Genomic DNA, 12,948 nt, shown 5'->3' on the forward strand with positions numbered 1-12,948 from the left:
ATTAGAATGTGCTATGATTTTCATTATTTTCCATGTATGAAGTATACCACATTGAATCTGTAGATATTAAAAGTAAACACTAAGCTAACCAAAAACAGATAAGGCCAACTCTTTGAAAGAATTCAGTTCCTGAAGTGAAAATATAATTGGCTCTGAAAAAGACAATGTTTTGACTCTTACATCAGATCATTTTCTATATTTGATATATATCTATATCTATATATCTTGGAAATTTTATGTATGTTCTTATAGGTCAGAGAACACATAAAGAAAATGTCTTAAAGTGTTTAGTCTCGGAATCATGGAACTATAGAGAATGTACTGGAAAGATCACTTTAGCCAACCTCCTTCTTTCACAGAGAAGAGCACTGTTGGCCCCTGTTAAATGACCTGCTCAAGGTCACACATAATGGCATAGGTCCTTTTCTGCTTGGTTAAGCATCACTACCTCCAACTAAATACTTGTGACCTACCAAAAGTCTAAACTTCACCACATATATCAAGCTAGTCCTATACACTCGCCAGCTACTCATTATTAGCTTAGCTAATGATATAGGGGAAATATGAAAATGTCACTTGACAACCAGAAGAAAAGACTTCTATAGAGTTTTTAAGTTGAAACAATGCTTGGATCAGAAACTGGGACCTGGCTTAGAAAACTCTCTGCAAACTGTTGCCTGCGTGACTTTGGTTGAAAAGTCCTTTGTTGAATGGTCTACAGAAAAACACGATCGTCAGCTTCTCTTTTGGCCTTTTTAGAACAACAAAAGTGAATTTTCAGAATTCTACCTTTGCCCCCAAATGCAGAGTATAAGATATCCTTGGCTCTTTACCTTTGGCTGGGTAACATGCCCACCTCAGCCTGAGGTGCAGACATGCTAGAGACGTGGCTGGAGAACCGCCTCCTTCCAATGGCGCTCAGGAGGTAAGCTTCCTGTTCACTTACCACACTGGGCATGCTTACAGAGTCATCTGATAGGGGACAAAGGAATGCAGCGTTATAAAACTACGACGTCAATCAGAAGACCCAAACTGAGTTTGTACTTGGGTTCCATCCTTGGCTTGGGTTTCTACCTTAGGGTACTCTCTAAAGCTAAGTTATCATAATGTAAGACTCCCAAAGGTCTGAGTTTTTAATCTGTACAAAGGGACAAACAACTTTTCACTTCCATACATCTCCCACCCTCAAACAGCCTGCATGAAATAAATGTAAACATCTTGTCCATTTTTACAAGTAAATTATTTGTGAAAGACAAGGGGCATCTGATTTCAGAAAATCTGGGCTAAAAATTTTTAAACGTTCTGAGAAAAGTGCAAAAAGGAATATTGTTACCGAATGAGTCAAGTATACTTCTTTGACACTGAAAAACTATATTCAGTACATTTAATGATTTTTAGACTGCTGAGGGCAAGACTATTTCAGATAGTTTCAGGGTAAATATTTAAAAACCTATAAAATTAAAAAAAAACAAATGCTCATTTCCACTTAAAGTTTTAAACTTGACACATAGAGTCTTATTTTCTTCATGAAGTGGATATCAGTATCTTCATGAAGTGGATATCAATATCTTCAAATCCATATGAAAGTTAGCTTTAACTTGTATTTGTGATAAGGTGGCCTCATTTTAAGTGAGTTAATGTTGCTTGTTGCTGAACAGTAAACATATTTTTATTTATTTTTTAAAGGTTTTATTTATCTATTTACTTGAGAGAGAGAGAGCAAACACATAAGCAGGGGGAGGGACAGAGCAAGAGGGAGAGGGAGAGAGAAAGAATCTCAAGCAGATGCTACTCTAAGTGTGACACAAGCCTTGATCCCATGACCCTGAGATCATGACCTGAGCCAAAACCAAGTGTCAGATGCTTAACCAACTGAGCCACCTAGGCACCCTTGAACAGTAAGCATATTTTGATTAATGTAGCATTGTGGTAAAACCTATGCTACCATACAAGATCATCTGATATCTTTTATTTAAAATACCCCAAGTGGTCATATTTCTAATGAAACTTCTTTCAAACCAAAAAGGTATATATGAAAAGTGCCAAAAACTTTAATTTGTTACTAATGACTGACTTGAAGTTGATTCATGTTATAGAATGGCTTTCTTTTTTTAGGTGTGTTCACAGAGAAGGGAATAAACAAATGTGCCTTGAAAACATGAAAAACATGGTAACGTAAATAGAGCCATTTCTACAAAGTCCTTTCCCATATCTCACTGATTTATCCTCCTATTTAAACTCATATATCACTTCACAGTCTCTCAATATTTGTTTGATGATTAATTACATGCTGCTTTCCATTCACCCTTTTATTAAATGTTCTTTATTGAAAATGTCTGTCATCTCCTCTACAGGACTCGATCTAAGATCTCAGAGAACATATTTTTTCTCATACTTCCTTATACCTCATCTTGTACCCGTTAGGTGTTAATATGGGTTTAATGACCGAATGGGAAAATAGTTTAATTGAAAGCAGTCAGCCATTTGGCTTTTATACCCAGCCCATATGAATTACTACACACCCACTTTAAAACCACACATTTGTTAGCAACTCTGTTTCCACAGGGTGGGTTGTGATGTCTAAGAGCAGAGATAATAGCAAAAAATTGCATGCTCATCAGTGGGTGTAAGTGCGGGCTCCCAATCAGTGATACCTCTTTTTATTTCCTCTCTACCTTTCTTCCGTATCTCCTTCCTTCTAGCTAGGAGGTTACCTACAAAAGATATTCAGCTCTACTAAAGATAGGTGGTATCATTTCCCATAATTAAAAAAAAAAAAAGAAAACCTTCTGGGAGACATTACTTCAAGCATAGAGAAGAATAGATATTACTAAAGTTCTGAACTATTACTAGGACTTATTGAATATAAAAACTGCTGATTCTTAGCTCTCTCATTTTGTTTTCTTGGTCAAGATTTTTCGAGTTTTCCCATTACAATTTTAAGAGTATTTCATTGCACAACGAGCAGGGCAATTTAGAAACAAGTGTATCTGTAGGTCAGGTGAAGACAATATGATCTTCACTTCATTATCTGATTAACCCTGAAACCAAATCTGGAAATGTGGCTGCATTTTTTTTCTTTTCCTCTCCTCCACATCCAACTCTAATAGGGAATTAAAATACTTTCATTCATTTTAGTTCATTAAAATTCCAACCTCAACTCCTATTTTTCCTCATTTAGTTTAGAATGGGGCTTTTTGTTGTTTGATATGGAGAGCCTCTGGGTGAAGACCTAGATTTTGTCTTCATTCTTAAGGCACTGACAACACTCTTTGTTAAATAAATGTTATACCAGAGTGTCTTTTTTTTTTTTTAAGATGGTATTTATTTATTTGACAGAGAGAGAGAGAGCACAAGGAGGGGGAGCGGCAGGCAGAGGGTGAGGGAGAAACAGGCTCCCCATTGAGCAAGAGCCAGATGTGGGGCTCTATCCCAGGACCCTGGGATCATGACCTGAGCCGAAGGCAGGTGCTTAACTGACTGAGCCACTCAGGCACCCCTCAGAGTATCTTTAAGTCACAATTAGAAAATAATCAAGACAATAAAAATAATTAAATGACCGTGGTATTTAATTGGAACTTTCACTCTTTACTTTTAAAACCTACTCCTATTAAGCATACATATAAAACACGTTCTTGACTGGTCTCATTTCAGGATACCAAATCTTACGCACAAATGTTAGAAACTCCTGGACCACCTCCGTCATTGGGAACACTCTTGACTCAGATTTGGGGTTTATTTTCCTTTTGGGTTGTAGTCCCTCAAGACAGCCTATTGGTTTCCGTTCTAGAAAGTATAGCCAACTGGTCTTTTCTGAGTCCCGAGTAGATGCATTGCTTAGTTTTCCTTGCCAGATGAGGACAGGTGAGTGTTAGTTAATCCTCTCAGCAAGATGGCCCGGAGAAAGGGGAATAAACACTTCTCTTAGTTCTTTAAGTACAATTTAAATGAGAATATGTAGAAAAGGTTGAATTTATAAGCTCCAGATGTAGGGGTCCCTAAAGATTTACTTTTGTCTGAATTCCTTCTGAATGACCAAGGCTATTGAGGAATTTATAGAAGAGTGGGCAGTAGGAATCATGGAATCAGTCACAATTCCATTTTATTTATTTATTTATTTATTTATTTATTTATTTATTTTATAGATTTATTTGTTTTAGAGAGTGAGAGAGCACAAGTGGGGAGGGCAGAGTGAGAGGGAGAGAGAATCTCCTGCGGACCCCCCACTGAGCACAGAGCCTGATATGGGGTTTGATGCCATGACTCTGAGCAGAAACCAAGAGTCGGACACTTAACCGATACCACCACCCAGGCACCCCACAATCCCACTTTAAATCCTTTTTGTAAAAATGACCAGGGACCAGCACTGAAAAAAGTCAGAATGGCAGAAATCCTTCCCAAGACCTCATCTGCATGGCCAAACAGGGTCCCACATGCCACCCCCACATTTACCCCCTCCTGTGGAGTGACCTACTTTCCTCATCTTCCTCATCAGTCCTACTCAGGGTGTCTTGCGAAGCCTGCTGGGAGGGTTCACTGTCCTGCTCCCAGACAGTGCCAGTGCCCGTGTTGGAGCGGGACATGGTGGCCAGGCTCAGGCGGTAAGCGGAGGTGGACGTGCCCACAGTACTGATGGACGTCTTCCCTTGGTAGGCTGGGGGTTGAGACACCAAAGGAGAAGCATGGTGAGTGTCTCAAAAGAAAACACATGCTTGCTTCAAACTCCTCCCTTGTATCAAAGATACCTGTGTTTTTTGAGGAAAGGCCCGTGAAATAGTGTGTCCCAGATAAGCAGTCTTTAAGATAAAGTAGCAAGTGGAAGTGAGATTTAAAAAAGAAAAAGAAGAATTGGCTATTGATTTACTCATAACTTAACAGTTTCCTTAGGGGAATATAGCACCCCTAATAATGTAAAATGCTTTGACATTGCTTCCTCTCTCATTGCTTTTGATTTCAAATGTGAAGGCTAGAAGAATGCAAAATAATTTTGACATGAATTGAAGCTTCCACCTTGGCAGATTTTACTGAGAAATATACCTTTCTTGACACAAGCATGTAGGAGTAATAAATGCGTTGTCTGATGGGAACTTCTCAACCCAAATCAGAATACGTAATCAAAACTGTGTTCGCATTCTCCTTTTCTGGAAATTATAACTTACAAAATATCCCCTTGAATGTGTCACGTTATTTTATTATAAAGCAGAATATTTGAAAGTCACTCTGCAGATTTCACTAAGGTTGTATTTGTCAAAATACATCGGAAGAATGGTACATTTTAGAAAGGGAAAAAAAAAGCCACATGTATGATCGTCTACTTAGGGGTAATGACTGCCCTCTAATGGCAGATAAGGATTTGTTTTCCCTCCTAGTAATTTCCTTTTAATAACTGTAAGAAGTAAGCAACACACCCTCAAAAGAAACTCTTTTAAATAATGTAAAGAAAGGACCTCCTAACCTGCCAACTCTAATTCAACCATGCCACCCCTAATCTGTAAAAGTTCAAGGGTTTGTAAGCAATCATTCTAGTTCTGTGTGCAGATACTTTATTCTCTACTGAGTCTCAGTGTCCTCATTCCTTCAGCGGACTCTCAGTTATGCAACTTGCAGGCATCTGTGTGAATTAAGTGAAATAACATCTATGAAACCATCTACCAAATAACAGAGGTTTAAAGAATGCAAATTCCTCTCCTCCTTTCCAAAAAGGAAGTGAAGGCAAGCATTTCAATACTTTCTTTCTAGTTAAATAGTTAAAAAAGAGCTTCATTACTGAAATGAAGATTGGGAAAAAAAGTTTAGAAAAGAGCAAAATTAAAATCCCATGATACCCCTTGCTTTGTTGGCATTGATCGCATGGTCCAATCTGCCAGCGAACTTACATGACTACCTCATCCATGGTTCCAGAAAGAGAGGTGACCTGGATAGGCATTCTTTGTAGGTGTGAGTTCCATGAGGCCAACCAATGCAAGATATCCCCCGATTACTCACCTGAGCCACTATGAACTGCCTCTTTTAGAATTTTGAGTTCACTGTTGAACTCGGCGATGAGGGAGCTCTTGCACAGCGGGCGTGGGATGAAGCGTCGCTCCAGCTGGTCGGCGATGTGTTGCCGGGCGGAGAGCTCTTCGTGATTTTCTGCTGGCTGGGCCAGAAGCTGAAAGGAAGGTATGGATTCTCAGGTCCTCAATTTGCCCATCTGTAAAATGGGCTAATTATTGTACCTATTTCATAGTTGGTTGTGAGGCTGAAATAAGGTAATGCAAATGAAGTTTTTAGGACGGTGCATTCCATAGGAAGCTCTTAATACATCATTTTGAATCAGTGCCCCAGGAAATTCGGGCATGAGAAGAATAACACAATAGACGAATACTGAGGGAGGATGGGGGGGTATGTTTTAACTGTTCTACCTTTTCTAGGTTTATTTAAATTCGGGTCTCTGTCATGTCACTGAAGAAAGGAGAACATCCCCCAGATCCTACCCTTGGGCCAATCTTTTTTTTTTTTTTCTTTTTCCTTAGGGGGCAGTGGTGAGTCCAGAGAGGGCAGAGTTTTACAGACTATTAAGATGCTCTCAGTGCGAAGGTACTGGTAACTTGACATTTGAGCCTCTGGGATCCATTTTTGAGCTGTTTTCTTACAAACACGGTATTAGAAGGCCCTCCTAACTAGCTCTCCTGCGTCCCACGAACACCGTGCACATCCCCGGGGCTCGGCACCTCCTGGAGAAGCACACACACCTTGCACTGGATGAATGGCCGCAAGAGCACAAAGATGGGGATTCGGGTCCGCACGATGAAGTCGAGGAAGTCCCACAGGGCCAGGCCCCCCACCTTGCGCAGAGCCATTTCCTTCACCTGGAGGCTCAGCCAGTACCACTGGCTTCCCAGCTGCCTCTCGAAGCAGACGAGAATCACCTTCAGCGCTTCACACCGGGAAAAGAGAAAAGTAAGCCTGCACACTTGTGCTGCCGAGGAACCCAGCCCACATCCACAGCCCTTTATGCGTCAGAACATTTTCTGAATTTCTCAATTGTCTCCGTGTTCCCAAGAACCTCCATGCCCTCCTGAGAGAGTGTTCTGACATCAAAAGTCTGGATGTTTTGACCTGTTTGGATTCTGATCAGGAAAATATAACTTTCTTTCTTAAGTACATTTAACTACTATTTTGGAAAACACAGAGCAAAGTGGTTCACAGAATGGAAAGGGAGATGTGTCATAAACATAATGTGGGGTTAATATTTTGCTTTCTGAAAGTTCTGTCATAGTGGCTTAATGGTAATACCAGCATACTACTCATATCTTAAACTAAAACATGGGTGATTTAAATGATTTTTTTTCTTTTAAGCATGGAAGGAATATATTCTTGCTATTTAAAGTAAAACCAAACTATGCAGAAATGCACAAATTTAGAAAAAGAAAAAGTTCTTCCCCTTCCCAGCTTGCTTTCCCACCCCACCGCTCCCCAGAGGTAACCAGGAGAAGTGTTTGAGTAGATCCTTCCAGATGACAAAACCTCCCTCCTTCCTTTCCCCCCTCACATTGCACATCATGCTGATGACTAAACCCTGTTGGATTTCTTTTGCAAGATCTCTTCCTTCCTCAGAGTCTGGAAGCCTGTCACAATCTACATTTATTTATTTATTTTTATTTTTTAGGAAGATGATTCCTAAACATTGTGTCAGGACAAACCAGAATATTGCAAGGATGTCAAACGTTCTTGCAGGAGCGTCCTCTGACCCCTCGGCTCTCCGCATGATGTCTGCTACGGGGCAGTCAAGGGAAACCCGGCTTTCCTGATCCTGTCTTAAGGCCCATCTCAGCAACAAAAAGACACAGAAACCCAACTCCTTACAACCCTCAAAGTTACACACACCTTTATATACCCAAATAGGTGTATTTAGGACATTTCCAGGGGGAAAACATGCCATAGAACACACAGAGAGATGTCGTAAGTCTCCCTTACCCTTCTCCTCCTCAAAATCTCACTTTCCACAGCCATCGTTCATCCCAGTTCCTTTCCCCCGACTAAACAAACAAATGAAAGGGGGGAAAAAAGCAAAAAAAAAAAAAAAAAACCCAAAAACAAAAGACAACAAACAAAACAAACAAAACACCTCCTCCTCTTCCCTACCCTGAGCCTGGGGACATTTCTACTTCTAGGTGCCCGTTAGCCCTCTTTGGGTCTCTGCCTTTCTGCTGTCCACCTTCACCTTCAACTCCAGCAGGATAGCAAAGCGCTCAAGAGCAGGGACTCTGGTGCCAGATGGATTTGGAATTTGACTCTGGCTTTTATTAACTGTGTGATTTTAGTTAAGTTATTCAACCTTTCTGGGCCTTTGCCTCTTCGGTCCTAAAAGGAGAAGAACATTTACTTCTTAGAGTTGTTGTAAGGATTCAAAGTATAGAAAACACTGCTTGGTACACAGTAATTGTTCAAAATAAATGTAAAAGTCAACTTGAAACAGAGGTCCAGGAGCCTGGCCAAGGAACCAAAGGATCCACCTTCATTAAAAAGGCAGAAAGTGGGGTGCCTGGGTGGCTCAGTGGGTTAAAGCCTCTGCCTTCGGCTCGGGTCATGATCCCAGGGTCCTGGGATCGAGCCCCGCATCGGGCTCTCTGCTCAGCAGGGAGCCTGCTTCCTCCTCTCTCTGCTTGTTTCTCTGCCTACTTGTGATCTCTGTCTGTCAAATAAATAAATAAAAATCTTAAAAAAAAAAAGGCAGAAAGTATAATGACCTGAAAACAATCACTCGTCAAGAGTTTTCTCCTAGCCTTGCCTTATGTGTTAAGCTTTTTGTTTCCATCATCTTATGTGCAGTGCCAAACCTTATGCAGGCCTTGGTCCCACAATCTAGATTTTATTGGAACCTCACATTCTCATGGCTTTGGCAACTAAGCCCCACACTTGTCAGGTCCTGTGCAAATGCATTCTTATTTCTTTGTTTTCCTTTTCATTTCCATTGTCAATCACATAATTTTCTCATATTCTTCTTTCTTTCTTTCTTTCTTTTTTTTTTAAAGTAATCTCTAGGCCCAATGTGGGGCTTGAACTCACAACCCTGAGTTCAATGCTATACTGACTGAGCCAGCCAGGCGTCCCAAATATTTCCGCTTATGATACAGTCCAAACACTTCACACATGCCAAACTCCAAGGACCTGTTTTTACGAGTGTGTGTGGTTCATCTTAAACTCCTCCTACCAAGATCTGCTTTGATAAATTGAAAAATGTCGAGCATGATCTTCTCAACTTGGTGCTTTTGAGATTTTCTGCTTCCCGTGCTCCTTATTCTCCATGCTATGGCAGGAATGGTCTTCTCCCCCGGGTTAGTTCATTCAGGGCCAAGGAGCAGCCCTCCAGTGTTCCATGGGTCAGAATCAAGTTAAAGGGAGGGACAGGGTGATGGAAACGTAGGAGTGAAGCAGGAAGGAGACTGGCAAACCTCTGAGGGGAGAACAAGTTGACTGGCCTCACCAGAGTGGAAATCAAGATGGATATTTAGAGATTCTATCGTAAGAGAATAAAAATAGCTAGGAAAGGGATGTAGCACAAGGCTGCCATGTCTTGCTGCCCAGGTTGTAGACTGCCCCACTCTAGGGGCTCCATTGACATAGATAACAGACCAGTGAGTCCCATGAGCTATATCCTTGTATACTAGTGGAGCCTACATCGGATAGCCACTACCAATGACAATCTCAGTAGTGATCTCATACTTAACCAGGAAGGAGGAATTCTTACTGCAGATGCCTTCCTTACATGCCCAGATGCTGTGAGAAGTACAACCAAGAAACTTAGGCACCACAGATAGGAAAGCACTTTGTTTTTTTGGCATATGTTTACTGGCATGCCTGTATAGACTCCTTTGCAAGGGTGATGCTTCTTACTTGCTCAAGTAGCTTCTTTAAATACTTTCTGGATTGAGGTCTTTTAAAATCGTTTTGAGTCGAGGTGTAACGCACTCAATTAAGTCCTTACGTCATACATATACATGCACAAACACACGTACACAGAGGGAGGGGTAGGTGGGGAGCATACCCACCCAAATACGCGGCTTGGCTGGTGGACTCGGCCAGCCCCCCCTCCCTGCGCAAGTCTTTGCCCACATCCCCAGGGGTGGAGCAGTGGGCAGGGGAGCTCTCCAGCATGAAGTTTTTGCTCCTGGATGTGCTGATGATCCGCGGCGGCAGGAGCACGTTAATGACCGTCTGCAGGAGCAGCTGCACCTCGGGCTGCTCGAGCCATGGGCTGTCTACGGGGCAGCGTTCGGAAGACGGAAGTGGAAAGAAAAGCAAGTCATGAGCCAGGCTTTGCACATCAGACCCAGAAAAGTTTAGCTCTCTTTCCAGTTCCAAACTAGAACACTCTAGAAATTTGGGTGTTTCCCCACCAAGTACAGCTTCTCCTCTGGACAGACACCGCATTCCGGATACTGGGTGTTCTCTCCATAGTCAGCACCCAAGGCCGTATATTCCTAGCCAAATCTCTGCTTACCATTTCAATCTCCTTTCTCTTTTCTGCTCAAATATTCACAATGTATTGTTTTTACATTTGAGATAAGCTTTTCCTAAAAAGAAAAATCCCCCAAGAAGGAAAGGTAATGAAGATAGATTGAAATGTAACAGCAGTGGCAGGGTTTAGACTAACCCGAATGGCAGGAAATTATAAAGTCCATTTACTTGTCAATTCACACCACACTGTATTTCAGTTAATACCATTTTCTTAACGGAAACAATGGTCTCCCGATTTTTGCTGTACTGAAGGACATATCTTCTAGGAACTGGAGCAGAGACACTCTTGACCCAGGGTAGCTAAATGGAAGTGAAAGAAAAATTCTCTTTCCTAAGATAACCCTGTTTAAATCATTCGGATCGACTTCAGTGATGGCCTTCTTGGGAAAAAGAATAAGAAATAACAGCCTGACACTTAAGAAGACACAACAATGATAAATTTCCTTTAGTTAAATTAATCAGACCTTTGCTTCCAGATCCTACTGTGAGCACAAATGGGATGAGTAGATTTAAAAGCATCCCCTCCCTTCGCTCTTGATTGGTGAATGGGGAGATCACATGGCTTAAGGGAAAATCTTCTTTTAAAGCCTGTGCAGCAATAATAGAAAAAAAAGATTAATTGACCCTCACACCCATTCAGTATGTTTGTTTTTTTCACAGCACGATGGAGACGGTGACTCCCTCTTGGCTGCTCCTGGAAACTATGAGTTCAATAGCACAGCATATGAGATTCACTCAAAACTGATACTTTACCATGTGCTTGCCATAACTGACAGTTATATACCTAAAAAAACAGTAACATCTTGAATATTAAATATCAAACTGTAATACTTTTGGCCTGGTACAAAAACAACTTCATATCCCCTTTCCTTCGCTCCATGTGTCCACCAAAAATATTTTAGCGATAAAAGAGAAAGAAGAAAAATGAGAACTTGACACCTGTTCCATTTGGGAGTTATTTAAAAGCCCTCTGACCTTTGCATAAGGCCTTTTACAAACCAGAAAGGAATAGGTAATGTAGAAAGAGAGAAAGGAGCTCTGTACACAGGTTGTAAACATGGATCACTTTAGGGATCATCATTTCCCTTCTGCACGGTAGCCAAAACTCTTGCTTAATTTCTTTTCTACCATCACCCATCCTCTGGATGATGGACCATCAAGCTGAGTAGTCAGATAATGGATGCGTCGTTATTTATGCCAGTTGTGTATTTCCCATCAGTCACAGAACTTTCTGATGATCTACCCCTCTCTAAAGTTAGGTGACACACAGAAAGAGGCAGGGGAATCGGCAGTTCGCACTTCTCGCCTTGGGAATGATTGTTTAAATTTTAAGAAATAGAATAACTGGGAGATTAAAAAAAAAAAAAAACCAACCACAATATTCAACCCACAATCATTAAAGTAAATTAAGATATTCAAAGCCCAGTAGTAACATTTGAAAGAATTTCATATTGCAATTCTTTCTGCAAATCATTCAAAACCAGACTCTGAATATTACCATTGTGAGCTGATTATCTGTGAGCCATTATTTCCCTAAGGTTTTGCCCACATCTGAAATGACTTCAGTGGCAGGACTACACGACTCTGCTATTTTTGAGATCTCGAGAAGAATTACAGAAGCACAACTTAGGGCCAAGCTCAGGACTGAAGCTCCAAACCTGTAAAAGTTTGGAGCCATTTACACTTTCGTTTCACAGATTTTGCCCAGCCTTTGCAGAAAAAGCAAAGAGAACACCATGATCTGGTGCCTCAACCAGGAACTCAATGAGCGTGACAAACAGGTAAGGCAGTCACACCTGTATCTGCAATGCTACAAGCCGGACAACAGCTGTGCTGAAGGGCAGAGGTGGTGAGAGATAAGGGCTGAGATGAAGAAGGGGTAATCCATCAGCAACACTGGAAGGTCCTACCACTCCCATCACCTGAAATACAAACAGAGCACATGACCAGCCTTGACTACCGCAATTTCATTTCAAGCGACCGTAGTAAGGGAGTCTCATTCAATAATCATAATGATGATAATAAAATAATAATGATAATAATTTGAAGGTTGGACATGTTACTTTCAGTCTGTTCTTGTCGCCTTCCTCGGAAGGCATGTAATGTCTGGAGTCCGATCGAACGTGACACTGGATTCAGCCAAGGTTTTGTAGAATGTTGTATAGCTAACTATGGGTATAATGAGAGATGAACCAAAAACTCTGCTAATCAGGAGACTGGACATACTTACTGGTGGATTCAAAGGAAGGCAGTCCACAGTTCGTTAATGGAGCAAGAACTGACAACAATGATGATGGCATAGCGCTATGTGCACTGGGCATTCCAGCTATAGAGTTAGTGCTCAACTAGCTAAGCAGCAGATCCTACTCAATGAAATGCTCTCACATGACTTCTACATCGTACAAAACCTTGTGGGGACCAGACTCTAGATATTACATCAATGAT

General features: G+C 41.2%; 1 protein-coding gene across 5 annotated transcripts in view; it reads right to left on the reverse strand.

Annotated features, from left to right (window-relative positions):
* The window catches only part of UNC80 (unc-80 homolog, NALCN channel complex subunit), a gene marked incomplete at both ends in the record, with an annotated part of 220,728 nt that overhangs the window by 11,993 nt on the left and 195,787 nt on the right, over window positions 1-12,948 (reverse strand). For all 5 annotated transcript variants that reach the window (XM_080799158.1, XM_080799156.1, XM_080799155.1 and 2 more), the window contains 7 exons: window positions 834-972; window positions 4,475-4,654; window positions 5,986-6,151; window positions 6,735-6,919; window positions 10,035-10,244; window positions 10,968-11,091; window positions 12,300-12,425. In XM_080799158.1, coding sequence (XP_080655284.1) covers window positions 834-972; window positions 4,475-4,654; window positions 5,986-6,151; window positions 6,735-6,919; window positions 10,035-10,244; window positions 10,968-11,091; window positions 12,300-12,425 — 1,130 coding nt within the window. The remainder of the gene's footprint in view (window positions 1-833; window positions 973-4,474; window positions 4,655-5,985; window positions 6,152-6,734; window positions 6,920-10,034; window positions 10,245-10,967; window positions 11,092-12,299; window positions 12,426-12,948) is intronic.

Source organism: Martes martes (assembly GCF_963455335.1).
Source record: "Martes martes genome assembly, chromosome: 3".
Lineage (NCBI taxonomy): Eukaryota > Metazoa > Chordata > Mammalia > Carnivora > Mustelidae > Martes > Martes martes.